This window comes from Podarcis pityusensis (genome assembly GCF_964106645.2).
Source record: "Podarcis pityusensis genome assembly, chromosome: 7".
NCBI classification, from domain to species: Eukaryota; Metazoa; Chordata; class Lepidosauria; order Squamata; family Lacertidae; genus Podarcis; species Podarcis pityusensis.
Window position 1 is genome coordinate 356,151 of NC_138031.1, and position 24,941 is coordinate 381,091.

Sequence of the window (24,941 nt, forward strand, 5' to 3'; positions counted from 1 at the left end):
CAGGAACCTAATCCTGGAGGAGCCGAGACGCCAGAGGAGCCATTGGGGCTGCTGGAGGAAAAGCGTTTCCTGCCCCACAGCAGAGCATCCCAAGAAGCTCCGCTGGTCTAATCTGATATCTGCCGTTCGGTGCAGCCAGACTGGTGTGACCCATGCTGGGAGGAGCACTGTTTGTGGGGGGCTTTCCTTCTGATGCTGCCAGCCCCCCCCCCCCAGCTGCCCTGCCAGCCCTGCTCCCCCACAGGGTCATCTCTTGAGGGTGGGTGTTTCGGGGGAGCCCCAAAGTCACTGCCGTCCCCCACTTGCCTGCCACCATCTCCAGAAGCCGCTGCCCGTGCTCCAGAGCCCGTTCCAGGTCAGCCGTCTTGGACCGGATTTCCTCACAGAGGTCCTGGAGGGAGACAGAAGCAGGCAGAATTGGTGCAAAGAGACCCCCTCCTTCACATGGAAACTCCCCCCTCCAGCTGAGGCCAAGAGGCGACTGAAGTGGCTCTGCTGGTCCTGTGAGGTCTGGAGAGCCTCAGCTTCCTGGAGCACAAGTTCCTCCTGCCTGCCCCATGCCCACTGCAGTGGGGCACTTGGAAGGAGAGGGCTCAGGAACAGGGTGGGCATGAAGGGGGTGAGGAAGCCACTCTTCCAGGGGTCAAGGGGTGGGGGGCTTCTGTCCTCACCACGCCTTCCTCCACCCACCTCCAGTTTACATCTGGCTGCTGCCCGGATCCTTGCAGAAATGCTTCTGTGTCTGTTTGCAAAAGGGGAGTTTGTGGGTCTCCTTGGGACCTGGTCACAGACGTGCAGTCTGGGGGAAAGCCAAACCCCACTGCTCTGACGCAGACTGGCCTCCTTTTTGGATGATATAAATCTCCTCTCCAGACTCCTCATTGTGGCTGGGCTGTATAGACTCACCTTAAAACCTTGGTCACATGCAATGGCTTCTCTGTAATTTGTTTTTTATATTGAATATGCTCTGTGTATGGTTTGTGTAAACAGCCTCGGCCCAGTAGACCTGAAGGAGCGTCTCCACCCCCATCATCCAGCCCGGACACTGAGGTCCAGCTCCGAGGGCCTTCTGGCGGTTCCCTCCCGGCAAGAAGTGAGGTTACAGGGAACCAGGCAGAGGGCCTTCTTGGTGGTGGCGCCCGCCCTGTGGAACGCCCTCCCATCAGATGTCAAGGAAATAAACAACTGACTTTTAGAAGACACCTGAAGGCAGCCCTGTTTAGGGAAGTTTTTAAGGATTGATGTTTCATCACTTTATTATTATTATTATTATTATTATTATTATTCTGTTGTGAGCTGCCGAGAGTGGCTGGGGAAACCCAGCCAGATGGGCAGGGTATAAATAATTTTTATTTTTATTTTTATTTTTATTAATTGTGGGTTTGTCTGTCCATAGCTTTATGGAAAATCAATAAAAAACCAATCAAGAAAAGACCCTGACTTGGGTCTCCTTCCCTCTTGAGGCTCCCAAGGCCACTTCCCCCTCCCAGGCCACCATACCTGGACTTGCTGAAGGGCTCCCTGCGCCTGGCTGAGGCTCCCATTGGCTCTCCACAGCTCAGCCAGCTTCCTCTCTGTGGAGGCCAGCCAGTCCTGGAAAACGTCGACAGACTCCTGGAAGGTGTGGGCTGCAGGAAGGATCCGCTCCAGGGAGCTGTGCCTGTTGGAAGAGAGAAGAGGCAGGGTGGGAAGATGTTGATGGGAACAACCTCCAGCACCAGGCACACCAGACCCAGGAAGACACACAGCCCTGCGCAAAGGCTGCCTTTCGGCCACAGCAGGCAGCAAGGAGCCATGAGGACCAGCGCCATGAAAAGGCAGGTCTAGGGCACGTGGCAAGCAGGCCTCCCCCTGCCCTTGTGGCCTGGCTGGTCTGACGGATTGAGCTGCCTCTTCCTTGTGCTTCTGGCACACAAAGCGCCCCCCCCCCAAGAAGGGAGCCAAATGCCAGGGCAGGATGGAACAGTGGTGTTCCAGGAAGGCTCCACGTGGGGAGGCAGAAGGTGCCAAGGACTTCTGAGACTTGGCTGAGGACAGGAAGGAAGAGCTCAGAGGTGAAGCTGCTTTGGATAAGAAGTTTAACTCCAGTCCGCTTCCCAGACAAAGCGGGGGGGGGGCTGAGCACCAGGGGAGAGCCCTCCCTCACATCCACCTCTTTGCACAAGGAAGGGGCACTAGGCTTTGACTTGCAGCAAATGGTCCCCAGAGCTGCCTCATCCCTTTGTCGTGCAATTTCACACCCACCATCACCCATATTGGGTGCATGTGCCCCACACCAGGCTCACAAGACTCTCACAAGAGAGCAAAACTGAGGGCATGTTTAGGCCTTAGCTGACCTCAGAAACCCCTCCTCTCCCAAAGTAGGACATCCTTTCTGAGCCTCCCCTCTGTGAAACTGGTTTAACAAGTATTGATAAGTTTCCAAGCAGAGGAGCAGATATCTTTGCATGAGTGAAGCAGGTCTGTGTCAACGGATTCTGGAGTCAATGTTGGAAAACATGAACTCTGAGCAGGATCTGATTTACATCTGCAACCCATTTTGTGATGTATCTGTGTTGTTTTTTGGGGTGGTCTTTCTTTAAAGGGGAGACGAATACTTTATGAGGTTTTAAAAGATGCTACACACCTTTGCTTCTCAACTCCCTTGCATTTGGTTGGGGGGAGAGACTCTGTTTGCAAATGGACCAATAAAGAAAAGCCAGCCTTGTGGATTTCCAGGAGAGGAAATGGCAGGTTGACCGTCTTTCTGTTGGCTCTCTGCTGACAGAAGATAATTACGTGGTGATGGATGGTAATCAGATTGAAGTTCTGGCTATCAGATCACTCTGGGATAAAGAGGGATTGAGGGAGTAACCGCAAATGCTCTGGTCAAGGCTGTTCTCTGATGTTGGTGTTTGGGGACTGAGATGGGGGCTACAATGAGTCAAGGTGAGTTGAGGAACCGACATTGTGTCCAAACGCCATGTAAGAACCCTTTATGGGTATAAGACCTGCAGCCTCTCTTTGTAAAAAAAATTTGGGATCATCTGTTAATTTAGAGAAATTTCTCTGTCTGCTGATTCTAAAATTTGCAAGAGCTGCTTTCTGTCTTTAAGAAGGGAAAGAAAATGGGTCATTAAAGTGTCTAAAGCAGAGTGAAAAGCATGATTTATGGTTGGCAATAAAGATTAATCGAACAAGTCTTTTTCTTCTTAAGCTTGAGCTCTTGGTACAGCAAACTAAATATGACATAATAGGCATCACTGAAACCTGGTGGGATAAGTCCCACGATTGGAATAATGGAGGGATACAATCTATTTCAGAGAAACAGACCAGACAAGAAAGGAGGAGGAGTGGCGTTATATGTCAGGGATGTGAATACCTGTGAAGAGATCCAAGATTTAGAACCTCAAAGCCAAAGTGAGAGCATTTGGGTCAAAATTGTGACCTCATTGTGGGAGTTTACTATAGATCCCCAAGCCAAACGGAGGACATAGATGATGCCTTCCTGGAACAGATGGCCAAGCATGCAAAAGGAAGGGAGATAGTAGTAATGGGGGACTTCAATTACCCGGTGTCAGGGGTTCAGGGACAGAGGCACAGGGTAGGCAGGAGATGGAGAGCGATGGGGATGAATCCCAGGACAGCGAGGAAGAGGATGACAATGACTCTAGAGATTCCATGAGTCTTTCCAGCGAATCAGAGGATTCCCAGAAGGGGGCGCCGGTGGTCAAGGCCAGGGGAGCCCCAGGGGGGACTTGTCAGGAGCAGGGGGCCAGCGGGGGATCCCAAAGTGGCAGCTGGGCATCAGGACCAGCCTCCCCGCCAGAGTGCAGCGAAGGGGGTGGAGGTTCCAGTGTATCAGGGGAGGCGGCTCCAGCAGTAGAGAAAGGAGGGAGGTCGGAGCAAGCCACCCTCCCGGAAGGGGAGGGGAGTAGTGAAGGGAGTAGCGTAGCTGTCAAAAGGAAAGTTAGAGGTTGGGGGCGCGCGCCAAGTTCAAATGTAGAGGCGCGCGGAAGTACAGGGAGCCCGGAGGAGGGGCCAGGTCCCAAAGCCCGCAGGAGGGGGCAAGAGCAGTCTGATTCCGCGTCGGAGGAATCCAGGAGGGGCGAAACCCCAGTGGGCAGAAAGACCCTGCGGAAAAGGAAAGAGAGAAAGAGGTGGAGCAGCGCAAGCCTCTTAAACTGGTGCAGGGCGGGGACAGATTCAGAAGGGACTTCAGCGGTCTAAGCCTAGCAGACGTAGGGCTGCGCGCCTCGGATCTGAAGCAAACAATGAACTGCAATAAACACTTTTGTATATAAGAAAAGAAAGGCGTTGGTCTTTTGTGAGCTGAGACTTGAGGCAGCCCTGACACCCGGATATTTGTTGGATGTCAAACTCAGCCAAGAGCATAAGGTCAAACAGATTCCTCACTGGCCTTGCAGACAACTTCATTGTCCAGAAAGTGGGAGAAGCAACAAGAGGAACAGCCATTTTAGATCTGGTCCTAACCAATGTTGATGACCTGGTTAGTGGGGTAGAAGTGGAAGGATCATTAGGCGCGAGTGATCATGCTCTTCTGAAGTTTACTATACAGCGGAAAGGAGCAGCCAAGCATACTAGGACTCAATTTCTTGACTTTAAGAAAGCCGACTTCATACAACTTAGGGAAGTGCTGGGTGAGATCCCATGGACAGTAATACTAAAAGGAAAGGGAGTTCATGATGGCTGGGAGTTTGTTAAGAGGGAGATAGTAAAAGCACAACGTCAGGCAATACCAATGAGATGGAAACGTGGAAGGTGCCTAAAGAAGCCAGGGTGGCTATCTAAAGAACTTTTAACTGAGTTAAGATTAAAAAAGGATGTGTACCAAAAATGGAAAAGGGGGGAAACCACCAAAGAGGAATTCAAACAAATAGCCAGCACGTGTAGACACAAAGTCAGAAAAGCTAAAGCACAGAATGAACTCAGGCTTGCTAGAGAGGTTAAAAGCAACAAAAAAGGCTTTTATGGGTATGTCCGTAGCAAAAGGAAGAACAAAGAAACAGTGGGGTCACTCAGAGGAGAAGATGGTGAAATGCAAACAGGGGACACAGAAAGGGCTGAACTCCTCAATGCCTTCTTTGCCTCAGTCTTCTCCGATAAAGAAAACAATGCCCGACCTGAAGAATTTGGAGCAAATGATTCAGCAAAGGAAACACAGCCCAGAATAACTAAGGAGATAGTACAAGAATACTTGGCTAGTTTAGATGTATTCAAGTCTCCAGGGCCAGATGAACTGCATCCAAGAGTATTAAAAGAACTGGCAGATGTGATCTCAGAACCACTGGCAGTCATCTTTGAGAATTCCTGGAGAAGTCCCGGCAGACTGGAGGAGGGCAAATGTTGCCCCTATTTTCAAAAAGGGGAAAAGAGAGGACCCAAATAATTACCGCCCAGTCAGTCTGACATCAATACCAGGGAAGATTCTGGAGCAGATCATTAAGCAAACAGTCTGTGAGCACCTAGAAAGGAATGCTGTGATCACCAATAGTCAGCATGGATTTCTGAAAAATAAGTCATGTCAGACTAACCTGATCTCGTTTTTTGACAGAATTACAAGCCTGGTAGATGAAGGGAACGCAGTGGATGTAGCCTACCTTGATTTCAGCAAGGCATTTGACAAGGTGCCCCATGATATTCTTGTAAAGAAGCTGGTAAAATGCGGTCTTGACTATGCTACCACTCAGTGGATTTGTAACTGGCTGACTGACCGAACCCAAAGGGTGCTCATCAATGGTTCCTCTTCATCCTGGAGAAGAGTGACTAGTGGGGTGCCACAGGGTTCTGTCTTGGGCCCGGTCTTATTCAACATCTTTATCAACGACTTGGCTGATGGACTCAAGGGCATCCTGATCAAATTTGCAGATGACACCAAACTGGGAGGGGTGGCTAACACCCCAGAGGACAGGATCACACTTCAAAACGACCTTGACAGATTAGAGAACTGGGCCAAAACAAACAAGATGAACTTTAACAGGGAGAAATGTAAAGTATTGCACTTGGGCAAAAAAAATGAGAGGCACAAATACAAGATGGGGGACACCTGGCTTGAGAGCAGTACATGTGAAAAGGATCTAGGAGTCTTGGTTGACCAAAAACTTGACATGAGCCAACAGTGTGACGCGGCAGCTAAAAAAGCCAATGCAATTCTGGGCTGCATCAATAGGAGTATAGCATCTAGATCAAGGGAAGTAATAGTGCCACTGTATTCTGCTCTGGTCAGACCTCACCTGGAGTACTGTGTCCAGTTCTGGGCACCCCAGTTCAAGAAGGACACTGACAAACTGGAACGTGTCCAGAGGAGGGCAACCAAAATGGTCAAAGGCCTGGAAACGATGCCTTATGAGGAACGGCTAAGGGAGCTGGGCATGTTTAGCCTGGAGAAGAGGAGGTTAAGGGGTGATATGATAGCCATGTTCAAATATATAAAAGGATGGCCCATAGAGGAGGGAGAAAGGTTGTTTTCTGCTGCTCCAGAGAAGCGGACACGGAGCAATGGATCCAAACTACAAGAAAGAAGATTCCACCTAAACATGAGGAAGAACTTCCTGACAGTAAGAGCTGTTTGACAGTGGAATTTGCTGCCAAGGAGTGTGGTGGAGTCTCCTTCTTTGGAGGTCTTTAAGCAGAGGCTTGACAACCATATGTCAGGAGTGCTCTGATGGTGTTTCCTGCTTGGCAGGGGGTTGGACTCGATGGCCCTTGTGGTCTCTTCCAACTCTATGATTCTATGATTCTTCTTTCGAAAATGAATGTTGCTGGGAAACTGAAAGTAATTCAGCCATTATTTCCTCTGTGGGAAAATATTATTGTTGTGACTGTGATCTTAAGGCAAAAAATTTAAGGTAGAGTCGGGACTTATAAAGAGGCTGAGTTGTTAATAACATCAAACACATCCAGTGTGGCAAAGATACCTTTGGATATCCCAGTGACTGTTGGTATTGTTCAATAGTTGATGGCCAAACAACTAAAAATGATCAGATCAGCATTTGATGAAAGGGGGAAAGAAATGAATCAGAGAGATATGAAGTGAAAAACGGAGAATACCTATGAAAAGCTGGCAGGACTGGATGATGTTGAAACAAAATTGGAGAAAGCAGATGGTGAAATGGAAATGCCTTTGATACAAGGACTTGGGAGGAGAAGAGGAAGATAAAATGATCTGAATTTGGCATTGATGGAGCTCAGAAGGGGAAAAGCCTTCAGTCCTAGCTCTTTCCTCAGTTCTAGCAGAGAGAAACCATTCTGAATACAACTTGGAGCGAATTCAGAGAATGATGCTACTAAATTAATAGTTCTCTCTCTGGAAAAAGGATAGGAAGAAAGGTAAATGGAAAATCCTAGAGGAGGAGAATGCTATGGTAAACACAACAGGAAATGGAAATTGAGTTTATTGAACTGGGCATGAATTTAAGGATATGTAACAAGAAATGAATTATGGAATATTATTTCAATATGTGTTCCCAGTGGAAAGGCTTTATCATGGGCAAGGATAGAATAATTGACTATTAATATGGAGGCATGTTGGTGGGAATTATTGGAGGTAAAGTTGATATTTAAAGAAAAAACGTAAGTGGATATTTACTACTACTAACAATAATTTGGGAATCCCTCTTTTTTGGGGAAAAGGAAATGAATCATTTTTTTAAAAAACATGGACCTCAAAGAAATATTGTTTAACAGAATGTTGTAATGTTATTTAATTTTATGTAACCAGCAGATGGAAAATTGGAACTCCTTTTTATCTTTCTCTCTTGCTTTCTCTTTTTCCCTTTCCCTTTCCTTCTTCCTGCTTCTCCCCCCCCCCCCCCATAGCTGTTTTTTCCCCTGGTTTTAAAAATTTGCATTAGTTTTCTATATCTTTCTGTATTATGAAAAGCTTTAATAAAAACCTTAATGCAAAAAAGAAAAGCCAAAAGATTGGAAGAAATTCAAAAACTATCTTCAGAAACATTGTAAAATCAAAGAATGTTAGAGTGATGTTGGACTGAAAATAAGCGGTTTCCAGCTGTACAGGTTAAAGTTAATGATAGATTAAGATTAAGATTAGGATTAAAGATGTTTAAAGAAATGGAAATCTGACAATTAAGAGGGAAAATTTTAATGTTATATTATATTAAGATTAAAGATCAGGTTTAAAGAAATTGAAGACATATATTACAATATTATACTAAAGTTAAAGATTGGGATTAAAAAAGTTGAAAAGAAATTGCTGGACAAACAATTTGGATTGGAATACAAAAGAGGGAGGTATGAGGAAGTCCAGAAAATAAGCAAACTAAAAAAACGGAAATGGAAAAGAGATATTGTTTTTAATTGTTATGTTTTTTGTCTTTTATTGTTGAATTGTGTTCTTTTTTGTGTGTTCTTGTTATCTTTTTTGTTCTTTTTTTTGAGATATGTATTGTGTATTTTTTTTCTTTTTTTGTTGTTGAAAACTTAAATAAAAATTATTCAAAAAAAAAAGAAAAAAAGAAAAGCCAGCCTTGATTTCTACTATGTTGTCTTGCCTCTGTTTTTGTTCATTTCTCTGACTGACAAGGTGATGTTGTGCGTGAGGGGAGAATTGCACCAATGCCCCCCCCCTTTGTATAACACCTTGGATTGCCTGCTTTGCCCTTTCACACTGCCCTCCCCCTCAGACCCGGACCTGCTTTCCTGAACGCCTCTCTCCCTGCCTTCAAATCTCTTCCCCAAACCCACATTTTCTATGGTGCCTTTGGCACAACCCCTGAGCCCCACCAAAGGCCTCTCCCCCTCTAGGGACTCACCTGGTTTCTGCCCCCTGGATTAGCGTCTGCCACTTCTCCTGGAGGTTGGCAAGGCCTCCGTCCTTTCCGTGCCCGTCTGTGGTGCCAGGGGGCTCAGAGGGTGCCCGTCTCTCCTGCAGAAGACCCTCCACATGGGACCTGCGCTCGTCCAGAAGGCGCCTTAGAAGCTGTTTGGGGTCAGAGAAGGTAGAGGGTGATGCCAAGCTCCCTTCATGGACACGCTCCAAGGGGGGAGGACAACCGAGTCTGGCACCGCCTTGGGTGCAGCAACACCCAGCGCAGTTCCCTGGCAAAAGAAGCTGGCCTGCTCCACTCCAAGGGTTGGGAGGAACTTTTCCATTTAATAAGAACCCGGATCAGTCCAAAGAAGACCCATCAAGCCAATTTCGCTTTGTTTCCAACAGCCCTTCTCCATGGCCTGGTATTTAGGGGTAGACTGCCTCTGAACAGGAAGTTTCCACCTGGCTTCCATGGGAAAGGCTGTTTGGAGAAGCGATTCAGAGGCCTCAGGGTGGTCTATCTGGGGAAGAGGTTCTTGGCGTCAGGAGCAGCGAGGGATAAAAGGCAGCAAGTGAGAAGTGGACGGAGAGACGTTTCTCTCCCTCTTGTGTAATACTTGACCTCAACGGGGTCACCCAGTGAAGCTGAATAGTGGGGAATTCAGGACAGACAAAAGAAAGTCCTCCTTCACCCTCCGCACAGTCAAATGACGGAATCTGCTCCTTCAAGGCCCAGTGATGACCAGCAACTCCGGAGGGCATGAGGGGGCCTCAGCGGCTGACCCTGTGTCCCTTCTGGCATCCCTCTTCAGAGAACAGGTTTCCCCCTAACACTTATTTAATTCTGTCAATTATTTTGTGGTACAGCCCTTGTGCTTTACAGTTAGCTCTTCCAACACTTTTAAGTAATAACTAATTATTAAATTGTACATTCTAACCTCTCCAGTTTTATCACATCAGAAAAGTAGACCCCTCTCTCTGAGCTTTGCTTCTTGCAGTGAGAATGCAGAGGGCAAGAGGGGTGCAGAGCCCCCCCCCAGAAGACTTTGCCCGTGGGACCCCCTCCTCCTCCTTACAAGGCAGGCAGTGGCAGACCCCAAACTGGGCACAGGGACTGGGCAGCTCAGAGGCTGGTAATCCCATGCTGCCAAGTGTGGCTGCTCCCAAGATGGCCAAGTCAGATGTGGGAAGATGATGCCTATTTCTCTGGAAGTGCCCAGGGGGTGGAGAGAGACTCCCAGGCCAGGCCAGGCCAGCCACGCCCCCCTCCTCCCCAAACGCTGGAGAACAAGCTTCTACTTGCACTGTTCATTTAAAACAGAGAGCCAAAGGTTCCTCTGGGGTGGGGTTTCCTTTCTATTCTCCTTCCACAGACCCAGAGGAAACTCTGAGGCCAACTTACAAAAGTGTCCTGCTTTTCACAGAGTCATAGAAATGTGATGTAGGAAGCCCCCCCACCACCACCACCACAAAGGTCCTCTATGCCAACCCCCAGCAATGCAGGGATCTTGGATAAAATGGTTACACCAATGCCATCATAGCCACCTTCACTTGCCACAGATTCACATCCATAAAGGCATCTAGAGGCATCTAATCCACAAAGCACCACATCACATACACCACCCCAAAAACAATGCAGGGAACCCCCTAATAAACATCACACCTTGCAGAAATGTCAGATTTAAGGGGTCAAACTGCCATAACCCCCAATGTCAAAATCGGTGCACCACAGCGCCCCCTCATGGCCAGGATTGGGAAAGAGCAGGTAATATCACTTGTTTTATGAGTGGGACTGTCTGCTGGCAAATGTAACAACATGCACAGCAGCATCAACTGACCCTGTTGTGCTAAGAAAATGAAATGCATTGTAAAAAGATTTGTAAGTGATTCATTCTGTTAAATAAACTTGCTAAATCGCACACTGCTGCCATAATCCCCGGAGAGTGAGATGGTTTAGGCAGGGACTCCACCCAGGAAGTGTCAAAGAGGGCTTCTCCAAGACAATAACTGTCTCAGTCACAGAAACTGATAAGCTCCCTTGTGATGTTTGCCAGGCTGCCTGGTGAATAGAAGGTGTCCCTTCTGCCAGTCTCCCAAACTGCCACCGGATTGGAACTTGCCAAAACTGAAATATCAAGGCCAAATGTAAATTCTCACGCAGAATGTGTGAGACCAGCAATTCACAAAACGCCTCGGTGGACATGGTGTAATTTTGACCTGTTTGACCAGTTGTAACTCCTCCTAATTTTGTGATGCACCTTTGATGTTTTGTCCATGATCCACTGGCATCTTAGGGGTGGGGTTTCTCACTGCTGGGTGGGAAATTACAGAACACCCTTGGGTGGGGGGTTTCCTCCTTTCCTGTGTGTTGACTCTCTGTCCCGACAAATAACCTATCAAAGGCACAAGACCTGCTTTGCTTTTGCTTTTTGCCTGCTTCTCTTCTCTCTCTTTTTCGTGCACTGACAGGGGAACTGAGCATCCAGCAAAGCCCAGGGTTTCCCTGGGGGTTTCACAACAGAATCAGAGCAAGTGGCAAGCAGGTTTTCTGCATGTTGCTGTTTGCTCCAATTCAGGGGTTAAACGTGAATTTTCCTGGGGGAAACGGCAGGACCAAAAAACAAAACAAAACAAAAACCCAACAACCCTTAGACCTGGAAGTGGAAAGCTCAGATCTGAGCCTAGAAAGTGTGGAATCAAGGCAAGTGTGGATGAGCCTTCTGTCTTCTCCACTTCAGGCTGAATTGTGCCCAACTCCCTCCCTCCCTCCCTCCCTCCTCATGATTCTTCGTTTTGAAATAAAAAAATTAAGGTCTTACGTATATAATAAAGGTTCATAAATGTACCAAGCAAAAACGTACATAAATATATAAACCACATGTCTGGGGCAGTGCAGAGGAGCAGCCATCAAGCCCTTTTGACTCCCAAACTGACCAGGTGTTTTCTCTGCAAAGTCAAATGGAAAAGCCTCCCCATTGTCTTTTCCTTCACAAATCCTGTCTTAAGGGCACATTTAAGATATGAATAAGGTGTGAGCCTGTGACCTGGCTCAGGAACTAAGTATTTATCATTACAAAAGACTGGCCAGGCTCCCCAGGGTATCCAATCAAGTGAGCATTAAGAGGTGACCTGCCAGACAGGAGATAAACAACGCACTCAGATTTCTGTTGTAGACCGCCCCTTTCTGTGATGTAGGTATGATGTTATGGAGGGGTGGTCTGGAGCTCCAGGGCAGAGAATTTAAAATGTCTCTATAAGGGCTTGCTCACCATTGCTCAGGGTTCTTCTCCCTCCTGCGTGTGGTGAGGACCCTGTTGCAACAGTTCAATAAAGATCAGGCTTACTAGCTGCTTTGCTTCTCAATATTCTCTGGTTGGCCTCTGTTATTTTCTCTGACGGATGGGGAACCTACAAAGGACTCTATAAGGCCTCTTGTGTCCCCCATAAGGGAATAAGGGCAGATTTTCGTTTATTAGTTTCCAGGCCCTTTATCATCTTGGGAACCCTCCTCTGCTCCCCAAGGCCTGGCACCCCAAGGTGTGACGACACCCACACGCTGCCTGCGCAAGAGCTCACCTTCTGCTCCTGCAGCTGCGCCTTCACCACTTTGGCTTCGGAGGATGGGGGCTTCTGGTTGGCCATGAGCTCCTCCATGTCGCTGACCCAAGAGAGAAGCTTCCTCAGAGTCACCTGGGCCTGCTCTGCGCCCCACACCTCTCCTAGGAAGGCAGCAGCTGCCTGGGGGAGGGAAGGAGGGTGAGCTCAGAGTGAGGCCAGCAGCAGCTCTGTTTGGGGGAGCCCCAGTCCCACAGCAAAAGCCTCCTGGCACCTGGTGGGAGCATGGAGGTGGCGAGGCAGACTTGCATGACCCCAGCCCCACCTCCTCCTCCTCCAGCCCCCTACCCTGCCCTAGAGCATGACTGAGCAGGCTCTGCCTCCCCGCCCGGCCCTTACCTTGCTGCTGGGGCTGCTCCACGGCTCCAGAGGGTCCCCCTGGCCAGCAGGCCAGCTCTGGCTGTTCTGGAGCTGTGGGAGAAAACCAGGCACAGGGCAGAGGCTTTGCACCCTCAGACTCAGGATGGAGGGAGGGGGCCTGCAGCAGCCTGCCCACTAATGTGCAGGGGCACACACACACACACACACACACACACACACACGAGCAGGAGGCTCAGGCCAGCACTTCCAGGAGAGCTCAGCTTCAGGGGAACCAGCACCACCAGCTTTGCATGGGGAGGGGGGTCTCCCTCCACAGGAACTACATTGGTTGCCTGGCTCAGAGGGTGGCCTTCTGGATACGCAGGGAAGGAGAAGTGCGTGGCACCGGGGGTGGCTCTGCTGGGGCCCTGCCTGCAGAGATGGATCCAGCCGCCTTCCTGCTGATTGTTGTATCCCAGAGCCCCCACCCACCCACCCAATGCTGCCCCCAGGCCAGGCACCCCAGGCAGCTTCTGACAACCAGAGCCTCCTCCCCAAGCGATTGGGAAATGGCCCCAAACTGCATGCGCCTGGGAGGGGTGTGGAGCAGAAGAACAGAGTGGGCAGCACCCATGCTGCCATCAGCTGGCCTCACTGCAGGCACCACCATTTTGGGCAGCAGAGCGACCGGCTCCAGAGTGACTCACCCCACGTGGAGCTGCTCATTTTCCACACTGGTAAAAAAAAAGCTGCACATACATGATCTTCACTCCGTTATCCACACAACCACCTTGTAAGGCGGACCAGCCTCATTCTATGAACATAAGAACCTAAGTGGAGTCTGCAGGATCAGGCCCCATCTAGCCCAGCATCCTGTTCTTGCAGTGGCCAACCAGATGCCCTGATGGGAAGCCAGCAAGCGGGATCTGAGTGCGAGAAACCTCGCCCCTCCCGCAGTCTCCAGCAACAGGGATTCGGTAGCACTGGTGCCTCTCTGTGTGTCACAGATGCCCCCCCCCAATTCCTCCCAGGGCCAAAGTGGGATCCAGACTAGGGGCCTCCCAGTTTCCAGCCCGCTTTCCCAGCCGCCCCCCCCCCCCTGCGCAGCGCAGCAAAGGGAGTGGAAGCAATGCATGTGTACGTGGGGAGGAATGGGGGCGTCCTGGGCTCCCCCTGCCCCGTCTATTAACCTCTGGCAGGGCTCCTCCTGCGCACTCCGTGAGCACCTTGACCCGCCTGGTGACGGTGGGCTCTTTGCTCCGGTCGCCCCCGGGGTACTCGGTCACCTCCACGATCTCAGTCACAACGGTCTCGGTCACCTCCGTCACCTCCGTCACCTCGGTGGTGGTGAGGGGCTTCCAGACCCAGCCGCTCCCGTGCGCCAACCCCCGGGGGGGACTCCAGGCAGCCCCCGCCACCGCCGCTGCCGCCTCCAGCTGGGCCTTGAGGGGGTTGCTGCAGCTGAGGGCCCCCCCGTTCTGCACCTTGACGTCCATGTTGTTCTGCTTGGGGAGGGGGCTGCCCTGCTGGCTCTTGCTGGGCCCCCCCAGCGTCGCCACGCTCCAGCCATTCTCGATCACCCGGGGGCTGAGTGGAGGCTTCTCCGGGGGGCCCCCGTGGCCCCCTGCGTTGTTCCTCCTGGAGGGGCGCCCGGACGCCAGGCCCAGGTCCTTGAGATAGGAGTCCTTCAGGAAGTCGTCCGGCTTCTGGCTTTTCTCCCCCAGGCAGCTGGGTCTGCCCCCCGCGTTGCCCATGGCTGGTGGCTGAGGAGACAGTTCTCAGAGCCTTGCCTGAAACAGAGGAGGAGGAGGAGGAGCAGGAGAAGCCACCTTGCCTGCCCGCGAGCAAGTGGGAGGCCCAGGAGGGCACCCAGAGCAGGCACCATGCCCATCATTGGGGGTTCCTTTTTCAGTCCACAGAGCCACCCAGAAAGTCTTCCAGAATCTTCTTTCTCAGTTCTGCTCAATCTGTTGGTGAATTCCCATGTGGGAATAAGCCCCTCACCCATTCCAGTTCTCCTTCAAGTATTTATTGAAGAATTAACATTACAACTTATGCAACTACAGGTCTAAGGAAATTAAAGAAAAACTATGAGGTTCATTCCTCCTCTCTGCTCTCCAGCCATCTGGGCAGAGTAATGGCCAGACACATTATCTCTTTCACAGCCTGTCTAATAAAGTAGTCCGTTGCTAAGGAAACTCTGTTGCTAGGGGGGAAAGTTGTTGCTATGGGCAAAAGTAGGCAAGCATCATTTCAAGTCTAGTTTTGGACCCCCTCAAGACCCAGGCCAGAAATCCAAGCCCAGCAGGACCTCTGAAACCGAACAGAAGTGGGGACCATAGCCAGACCTCTCCCGTAGGATCAAATCCCACCAGAGGATTTTGGAAAAACATTGTCGGGGTTGGACTAGAGGACCCTTTGGGTCCCCCAACTCTTCAGTTCTGTGATTCCACTACATTTACACCCGGACTTTCCTCCAAAGGAGCCCAGGGCGTCAAACGTGCAAATGCTGCAATACCACAAACAGAAATCGCCTCCCTAATCTCTGAGAACCAGGAAACACTTGAGGGGATTAAGCGCTTATGTCTTTGGATGAGCCCAGCCAGAAATTAAGCCCAGCGTTTAGGAGGAGCCCAGAAGGTGTCAGCCACTCCTGGGCTTGCTGGGGAACAGGAACGTGGTCCTTGCTGGCAGGGAGCCCTCCTGCACCCTGGTGAGGGTCTCACGGAAGCAGGCTCCCACCCAGGGGGGCTGCACCCATCCTGCCTGCGCCCCTGCCCTTCTGGCTCAGGGGAGGCTTGGCCTCTGGGGTGCCAAAGAGAATAAAAGCCACAGGCCGGGAGGCAGAGCCCAAAGGGTGTTTGCCCAAAGCACCCAAGGGTGACTGGGGCTGAAACTCAGTCCCTAATATGGCCTGGGGGGCAGGGAAGGAAGCTGGCGATGGAGGAGCTGCTCCGGGCAGCCGAGCCCTTGGGGGGGCACTCAGCATCTCCTCTGTGGCACAGACCTCCCCAGAGCCAGGGCTCCATCCCAGCGTCCCAATGCAAATGAGGGGGAAGCCAGTGAGACAGACGGACCAGCAGCTGCTGCTAACGGATGCCTCCTTGCCGGGTCCCTGCGCTTAAACCTGGGCAAGCTGGAGCCCAGCGGAAGGAGAAGCCATCTGTCCGCAGAGCCCCCCTGACAAAAGCCTCTGGAGGGGGGCGGTCCAGGGACAAGCAGGGCGTCCGGGGAGCCATCCATCAAGCGGCCCCAGACAGGTGGCTGCCCACAGCCCACCCATCACCCCCGCCTGACAAGGCCATGCTGGGCCAGGAGGAGACAGCGTCCTTGGCAGAGGCGCCACCTGGGGCCACCAGTCGCACACACACAACCCAGCCACCTGCCACTTGAGGAGTCTCAGAATGATGGCAGAGCAGCCCCCCCCCCCCCGCCGGCCATGCCACTGACGGGACCCCCTCTACCTGCTTGCTCCACTGGAGCAAAGGGGAGCAGAGTTGTGGGTGCTGGGAGGGACAGGGGGCAGCAGGGGGAGCCCACAGCTCCGCACCCCCAAGCCTGCTCTTCTGCTGAGCCCACCCGCCAGGTGCCACTGGCTCCTCATGTCCTCTGCCCTCCACCTCAAAAACCCTGCTTCCATTTAGCCTCTTTCTGGTCTGGGCCCCAACTTTCGTCGTGGGGAGGGGCAAGAAGGGATGAGTGACAGGCCCTCAGGCTGCCCCGCAGGGCTGGCGTGGTTACCTTCATGGCGTGGCACGGAAGCTCCCCACAAGGCTGGCGGCAGGTCTGCCACGCGGTCGGTGGCGGGCCAAGGGCACGGCGGCTGCCTCCGCTTCTGCCTTCAGGGGCTCCTCGGCCGCTGCCCCCAGGACGGACGGAGAGGAGCCGTCGGAAGCCCCCGGCGGTGGGGGGACTTGGGCTGAAGTTCCATCGGGAGAGGAGAGCCGGGGCTGCCGGGGTGTCGTGTCGTGCAGGGAGGAGGCCTTCTCTGGAGCAGCTGCTGGAGGCCAGCTTGGTGGCGGGCGCCCGGCGGCAGCGTGGAGCCCCCAATGCCCCCTCTCCCAGGGCTCTCCTGGTAGCTGTCAGTCCAGGCCGGAGAAGAAGGATGGATGGAGGGATTGCGGGGTGGATGGGGGGGAGCCCTCCCAAGGAGAACTGGCACACGAGGAGGGAGAAGAAGGCACCTCCCAGGAAGCCCCGTGGATCTGGGCCCAGAAGAGCCCCACCAGCAGAGGCAGACTGCCCTGGGGAAATGGAGGCGAGCCCCTCTGGCTGCCTGGCTGCCGCAGAGACCCTCCCTCGCTGCCCCCCACCCTCTGCCCCGCTGACCCCCTCAGCACACTCAGGCTAATACAATAAGCCCTCTCGCATTAACTCTTTGCTCGCTGCAAGACAATCGCCGTTACTGGGGAAACGCAACAGGGCTCCCAACTATCCCGGGAGCTGGTGGGGGAGGGGGCAGGCGCCTTTGCCACCGAGGAGGAGGAGAGGAGCTTTTCCCAGAGGAACAGCCCCCCACCAGCAGGACCCCCTCCCCCCCTCACTCGGGTCCAGCCACTGCTGCAACCGCAGCCCTAAGAGCCGGGGGGGGGGGATGCTCAAGGGTCTGGACAGCTGGTCCTCCGGAGGGGGGCAGCCTGGGACCCCTCCAGGGTTGTGGGCCTGAGGCTTGATGCTTAACTCAAGGGCAAGTCGGGCAAAGTTGGGGGAAGAGAAAGAAGGAACCCCCTTCACCTCAGAGGCCATCACTGGGCTGACTCTGGAGCCCACAAGTGAAAGAGAAACTCTGGGGGGGGGGGCAAACCCTCTGGAGAGCAGGAGGAAAGGGAGAGGTTGCTTCCGAGCTGGAGGGGGGGTGGCTCTGACCTCCCCCGCAGTGCAGGTGGCACAAAGCTCGGCTTCTGCCCTGGATGCCAATGCCCTCCCCCCCCCCAGCCTGGAACCCACTTTGGGGTGGAGGGAAGCTCCACTTTCCCCTTCCTGGTTGCCCCCCAGAGCCACAGGGAGGGAGGGCGGGTGCAACCGGGGCTGGCATCATCACCTGTCATGCATGGGTGGGCACCTGCCAGGCTCCTAGCGCTCTCATGGTGCCCACAGCTGGCACCTGCCCTGGGCCAGCTTTCCGTGTCCTCTGTGGCACAGGGGCAGCTGGCTGTCACTGCCCTTCTCATTCCCCACAAGGCTCTTGAGTGCCACTACTTCTGTGGGGCAAATTGAGATGGCAGGACCGCTGCCCACTCCGCCAGCTTCTCCAAGGGCTGCGCCATGGCTGCTGCTGCTGCTGCCCACCTCCACCAGAGTCTGCCAGGGCCATTGCAGCAGGGAGGCCCACCGGCGGGCACGATGCCCCTTGACCACCCATGGAAGGGGTTGTGTGTGGTGCCCAGAGCCAGGCGAAGCTGAGGAGCAGGGATGCTGCTCCAAAGGAGCATCGTTGGGTCTTGGGGGTCTCTCTGCACAGCCTCTCAGGCGCCCATGGCACAAGTCCCCTCATGCCCAGAGGGTGAAGAACGAGTGCGCACTTTCAAGGCAACGGGTCCCCCTGCAAAGCAACGACCAGGCTGAGGGGCCGGGTTCTGTCTCTCTGCACACTGCCCCTCCCCACATGCTTGGTCTGGAATCCCCCCTCCCACTGCAATCAATATATTGAAATATACGCCAGTAAAATGCCCCAAACAGGAGCCTCATTCAAGACGCCGCCAGACCTTTTAAAAAGTGACCCAGAGCCCCCCCCCCCAGCTCAACCCCCCCCCCCCCGGCTGACCTGGCGCCCCTTTGTGGCGCATCTGGGATGATTTGTGCTCAGGAGGGCAACCTCTGTGTCCTGGGATGGTTTGGCTTCTGCTGCGCGGCAGGGCAAGAGCGCCCCCTCCAGGCGGCAACGAGGAGAAGCAGCACAGCGCGGAAGGTCCGTTTAAGCCGCGGCTTCCATGAAATGCTGCAAAATGCCCTTGCAAAAAGACACCCGCCTGGAGGGGCCACAGCAGCAACTGCAAAGGAGCTCAGTGCTGGGGGAACCCAGCCAGGTGGGAGGGGTATAAATGATAGGTGATGGTGACGATGATGATGATGTCCTGGAACTCTGTGCAGCTCAGAGGACTGATTCTGATCAAGGTAACATCTTCCAAGGACACCTCCCCCCCCCCCCCACCTTGCCAGGGAAGAAAGGGCCTCTTGCTAGCCCTTCAGATAAAACCACAAGACAGGAGCAGCCTCCCCCCCCCCCAAAAAAAAACCCAACGGTGCTCAAAGTGCCCACAGAGCAGCAGAGAGGAGTCAGTCTAGTCGTGGCTGGGGCACCCTGTCAGATGGGTGGAGTACAAGTAAGAGAGTAGTAGGAGTAGTAGTAACAACAGACTCCTTCATTGGAGGTTTTAAAGCAGGTGTTGGCTGGCCACCTGTCCTGGATGGGGTGGGGCTGGGTGACCGTCAGGGTCCCTTCCAACTCTCCAATTCTATGATATTATTATCATAAAGGCCCTGCCTCTGTGTCCATGCAGAGTGCACGGCACTGCATGGTTCAGCTGGTGAGAGCCTGGTGCTGAGAATGCCAGGGTTGCCGGTTCGATCCCCAGAAGGGACAGCTGCATATTCCTGCGTCGCAGGTGTTGGACTAGATGAGCCTCAGCTCTATGTGGTTCTATGATTCTCTTTTCCCCTTGCAAGGGGGTCTGGCTGAGGGGTCTGGGGGTGTTGTGGGATGAGCTGAGGGTGGCCCTGCTCTCCCTGCTTGGTGTCTCACACACACACACACACACACACCTGCCAGCCGGACCCCTCCCCTCTGGCAGAGAGGAGCCCCCAGCCCAGCCCCTCTGGCCGCAGCCTCAGATCCTGGGAGCCGGGCGGTGGGCTCTCTCCGAGCCCCCCTTTGTCCGGCATGAATGAGCCTTTCAGTTTGTGCCGTCAGGGGTGCGGAGGGAGCCCATGTGCCCAGCAGGAGCAGAACAAAAGGCAGCTGGGGGAAACCCTTTCAGCAGCCTGGCAGCGGCTCAAGATGGAGGGCCTGGGCCTGCCTAGGCGGGGGGGGGTGCACATGCATGTGCGGCCAGGAGTGAACCGCCACACACACCCATTAACCCCTTGTAGGCTGCGCTGCTGCCCACACGGGGATACCAAGGGGGAGGCCAAAGGAAGGAGGGAGGCACCTCCCGGCCCCCAAGCTGCCTGTGTGTTGCTGAGGCCTCTTTGCAAGGCTGAGGTGAGCCAGGCTGTGTAAGGAAGGGCCTACAAGCGCCAGAGGGCATCATGTGCCACACACCAACTGGGAACACAGGCCAGGTCACAGCGCAAACCCCAGAACAACATGAGCGCCAGTCAGTAAAACACTGGGGGCACAAAGTGACACAGGGGCAGGTTCTCCCCCCGCCCAAAAAATCCTACACTTGCCGTCCTCCGACACCTTGAGTTGCACAGGGATGTGGGCCACCAGGGCTGTGCCCTCCAGGGCTGGCACTTTCACCATGTTGGGCAGGACGAGGTGAGTCAGCCATTGCTGGCTGCAAAATGCACCTAAGTCAAGGCAGGGGGGCACCCAGTGGGGGGAGAGTTCATCAAGGAGATTCAGCATCTGGTTGGTCCCTGTGAGAACAGGAGGCTGGACTAGGGGGACCCCTGGCCGGATCCTGCAGGCACTTCTTAGGTATGTGAAACTTAAGTGCTGGTGGTTTAGGTTTTCCAAATTTCCTTCTTTCCATGCAAGTTGGTATCTTGCCAAGAATGCAGAAGAGAAGGAATCTTTTAAGGTACATAGCTGTGATTGGACATCCTATGCACTTTTAAAATGGGGGGGCTGCGGGGGCGGTTATTGGGTTGTTGTTTTTATTTTGATTATGTAGTTTGCAGTTTTATATTTTGATTTTTATTCTGTGAACCGCCCTGAGACCTCCGGGTATAGGGAGGTATACAAATTCTAATAATAATAATATGATCGAGCAAGCTCAGCTCCTGGGAAACTCAGCTCACCCAAACCAGAAAGCCTCAATAAAGCAGGACCTGGTGCTGACCGGGGCAACCTGGAAGCTGTTGCCTCAAGCTGAGGAGCCCGTTCTGGTGGGGCTGAGAAGCCTAGTGGTGCCCCCCCATCCCCATTACCTCTGTGGCAGAGTCCCGCTCAGGGAGGCCCGGCAGCCTCTTCTCCAGGGCGTCCAGCCAGTGGCACAGGGAGAGCAGCTGCTCCCGCATGTCTGGGCTGCGCTCCTTCCAGTCGCCCCTCAGCCAGGCCCTGGGAGCAGAACCAGAGTCAGACCCCACCATGGCAAGGAGGCCGCCTCGCCTTCTGCCCAGTGCCCAGTGGCCACAGAGGGCACTTGCAGCTGGGCCAACCATGGCTTCCTCTTCACCTCTTCCTCAATGCTCCATGGGACATAGCGGGCAAGGCACATAGCCCCCACCTCTGAGCAGGGGGCTGAGCTCAGCTTTGGGATATTCTGGCTGGCAGGAAAAGGCTGGGCAGTGCCCCACATGCCACCCAGTGCTCCAGCTGTGCCAAGCAGCCCCTGGCCAAAAATATTATATATAGATAGATATGGTGCTTCTATCCCTATGTGCCCCACCTTTGACATGCCTCCTCAAGGAGGCCACTGGCTGAGTCCATGTCCCTGAAGCCTCCCTCCACACAGGCGAGCAGCGAGAACGACGCCACTTCTCCCTTAATAAAAGTGTTTGTGGCTGTCTCAGGGACTGTGTCCTCCCCTAAGCCTCAGGGGGATCCCGGGGAAAGCAAGTGGATCTTGCAGGGATGGGAGGAGCCGTGCTGCTTGCTGGGTCATGGTGCATGTGGGGATCCAATGCTGGATGATTCAGGACAGAGAAAAGGAAGTACTTTTTCACACAGTGCAGAGTTAACCTGTGGAACTCCTTTCCACAGGAGGCTGGGATGGCCACCAACCTGGATGGCTTTAAAAGAGGATGAGCAAATTCATGGAGGAGGAGGCGGCAGTCGATGGCTCCTAGCCTCCCAGCCCTGATGGCTCTGCTGGGCTTCCACAGTTGGGGCCCGCAATGCTGAATCCCAGCAGGCGGAAGGGGCTCTTGTGCTTGGATGCTGCTTGCAAGCTTCCCTTGGGGGCAACTGCATGGCCACTGGGAGAAGAGGAGGCTGGCCTAGTTGGGCCATTGGCCGGATCCTGCAGACTGGCTCTTCGGAAGTTCTATCCCAGGCACCCCCAACCTTTGGCCCTCCAGGTGTTTTGGCCTACAACTCCCATGATCCCTAGCTAACAGGACCAGTGGTCAGGGATGATGGGGATTGCGGTCCAAGACATCTGGAGGGCCGCAGGTTCTATCCCTTCTGGTCAGTTCAAGAGGGAAAGAGGAGCAGGGACTGGAGCACAGCCGGCCTCCTGCTCAAGACAGTGGAAACACGAACAGGCTTTGCTCTCCGACTTCCTGGGGACACTTTAGGACGCCCCTCCCATCACGTGACACCTGGCTCAATCGGCTCAGTGGCTTTCCATGAAATGGCTGCTTGAATGTTGGAGCAATCAGGGTCAACCTGTAAGCTCTGCTCGTAAGGGAAGATTAAAGGAAAACATTTAACAGCCGGCAAAGGGGTTTTGAGGTGGGCTTGGCACAGAGGCCAGCCGGAAAAAGCCTTTGCAGTGGATGGGAGAGGCAGGCTAACAAGGAGGACGAGTTGCAGAAGAACATAAGAAACTATCCAAGTTGGTGGCCATCACTGTGGCAGCGAGTTCCGCGGTTAAACTCTGCCCTGCTTAAAGAAGCTCTTTTTCCCCTCTGTCCTGTATCTCCAGCACCCATTTTTCTTGGACGACCACCCAAGTGTTATGAAAGAGGGAGGGCAGTTTTCCTCTCTCCGCTTTCTCCAGACCAGGACTAATTCTATACCCTTCTGACGTGTTGCCTCTTACTCGACTTCTCTCTCGACTAAAAAGCACCTTTTTTCCCAGAGAGCTCCCAGCGCCTCAGCTGGGGATGTGGGCTCAGAGGGTGGCTTTGTCCCCTTTGGGGAAAAGGCTCTGCTTTGGCTTTGAGGCTGGAAACCGACCAGGCGGCCAGGAGCCCCTTCCTTCCCCCTCGGCTGTTTGGCATGGAAGGACGCCAAGGGCAAGCTGGCAGGGCTTTAATCTGATGTAAAGGGCAGCTTCCACTTCATTGAAGGCATTCTCGGAGCAGGCTGGGAGTGCCCTCGCCAGATGCCACAGCAGGCAGCTCATGGCACAGCCCTAGCGCTCGCTGGAGCAGCACCAGCTTCACACTCACAAGCCCCAAGATGTCCCCACCTGCCCAGCACGGGATCTCTCCCAGATTCCTGGTTACGTCTGCCATGGATCTGGACATGCCTGCCTCCCCTAGGCACCTGGTTGGCCCCTGTGAGAGCAGGGTGATGGAGTGTCTGGGCCCCTTTGGCTCTTCTGATGGGGAAGGGCCACAGCTCAGGGACGGAGCATCTCTCTGCATGCAGAAGACTCCAGGCTCCTCCACCAATGGCATCTCCAGACAGGGCTGGGAATGCCCCACTTGCAGCCCTGCAGAGCGGCTCCCAATTGGGGCAGATGATGCTGAATTACAGAGACCAGAGGTCTGACTCAGGGCTCAGCCACACCTGCACTTGCCCCATGCCTACAAAGCACGGGTCCAAGTCCTTTTCTGCTGGTTCTTCTGTGCAGCTACCATCTGAGAGCCAGTGTGGTCTAGTGGTTAAGAGCGGTAGTCTCGTAATCTGGGGAACCGGGTTTGATTCCCCGCTCCTCCACCTGCAGCTGCTGGGTGACCTTGGGCCAGTCACACTTCTCTGAAGTCTCTCAGCCCCACTCACCTCACAGAGTGTTTGTTGTGGGGGAGGAAGGGAAAGGAGAATGTGAGCCGCTTTGAGACTCCTGAAGGGGAGTGAAAGGCGGGATATCAAATCCAAACTCTTCTTCTTCTTCCAATGCTCCCAAAACGCCTGTGTGATGCCACCTCTGACCTGAGTCCCTTCCTGGAAACCCACCTTACTCATAAAGCTCTTGGTTCACCTGGGCCTCAGCTTGAGCAGGTACAATGGAAGCACCACCTGTTGGCTCCCTGCGGCCTCTGCCACACCCTACAGGGCCACATTTTAGAGGGAAGGGACCCACCCTCTTGCACTCTGACGAGCTCCACAGATACACCCAAGCCTGGCCCAAACACTTCCAGTTTCCCAAATCTCAGTGAGCTGCTAATGGACCCCTTCATACCTCTCTGGTCCCTGTTCTGCGTCTGGAGTTGGGGGGTCCGAGTTCCTTCCTGGGAGGTCAGCAGGATCCACCATGAAAAACGTCTGCAGAGGAGAAAACACCATAGGGAGATGGACATGGATATGGTCAGGTGGTCAAATCTGAAGCGAAGGAGGCTTTGGGGGCAGCTCAATCCAAGCAGACACCTGGAGCTACAGAGAAGGACTCATCTGCTTGATGGTGGAAGAGAGACAGCATAGCCCAGGGCTTCAAGGGCCTGTTCCTGGGCTTGCCTGTTCTCCTGCAGATTTCTGCCTCAGACTTCCCTTCCAGATACTTCATGGAGAATGTCTCCGAAGTTGTGATGGGATTAAGGGCTCATTCACATTTCCTCTTTCCCCTGGAGAAAACCGCTCTTTAGTGCTCATTCAGGGCAAATGGCAATTCAGGTTTTCTCTGGATTGACGTTTGCTCCGGTTTAGAGCTAAAGAGCAGGTTTTCCCTGGGAAAGGAGCAGGGTAAGAAGAAAACCACTTGGGCCTGAGCTTTCTAGGAGTAGGAAGTGTGGAAGATCCCAAAGCTGCACTTAGCTGTGCTTTCTGCATTGCAAAGGGTTGGACTGGATGACCCTTTGGGTCCCTTCCAGCTTACAGACCTGTAATTCTGTGAAAGAACAGGAAGCCAGCAATGTGGTTCTCAATGAGAACTTGAGAAGAGTCTGCTGGATCAGGCCAATGGCCACCTAGTCCGTCCAGCATCCTGTCCTCACAGTGGCCGACCAGCAAGGGGAATCTGAGCCCAAGAGAAACTCGCCCCTCCTGTGGCTTCCAGCAGCTGGTCTTGGGGAGCCTGGCTGCTTCTGACTAGGAAGGAAGAGCAGAGCCATCAAGTTGTGCTCAAGAGGCTGCCAGGGCAGTTGTGCGCGACCCCACTGTGAATGCTGTTTGCATCTGCAAAAGTTTTGGGGCACCAGTCTTCTTCATTGCCAGTCAGTGCCTCTCCCTTGTGACTTCCTGGTGAAAAGCAGTAACTTTCCATACTTTCCATGGCACTGCTGCTTCATGCACCTGCTTTTGTTGCTCTATAGTTCCTCT

At 53.5% G+C, this 24,941-nt stretch overlaps 1 protein-coding gene across 1 annotated transcript; it reads right to left on the reverse strand.

The window, feature by feature from the left end:
- Positions 1-7: 7 nt before the first annotated feature.
- Positions 8-17,287, reverse strand: LOC308481810 (uncharacterized protein; the record flags this gene model as incomplete). Its single annotated transcript, XM_081014517.1, has 7 exons — positions 16,430-17,287; positions 13,879-14,478; positions 12,728-12,799; positions 12,350-12,511; positions 8,775-8,941; positions 1,501-1,660; positions 8-391 (listed from the first exon to the last, which is right to left on the reverse strand). The coding sequence occupies exons 2-7, from the start codon at positions 14,440-14,442 to the stop codon at positions 8-10; spliced, it is 1,509 nt and encodes a 502-aa protein (XP_080870643.1). The 5' UTR covers positions 14,443-14,478; positions 16,430-17,287.
- Between the last annotated feature and the right edge of the window lie 7,654 nt (positions 17,288-24,941).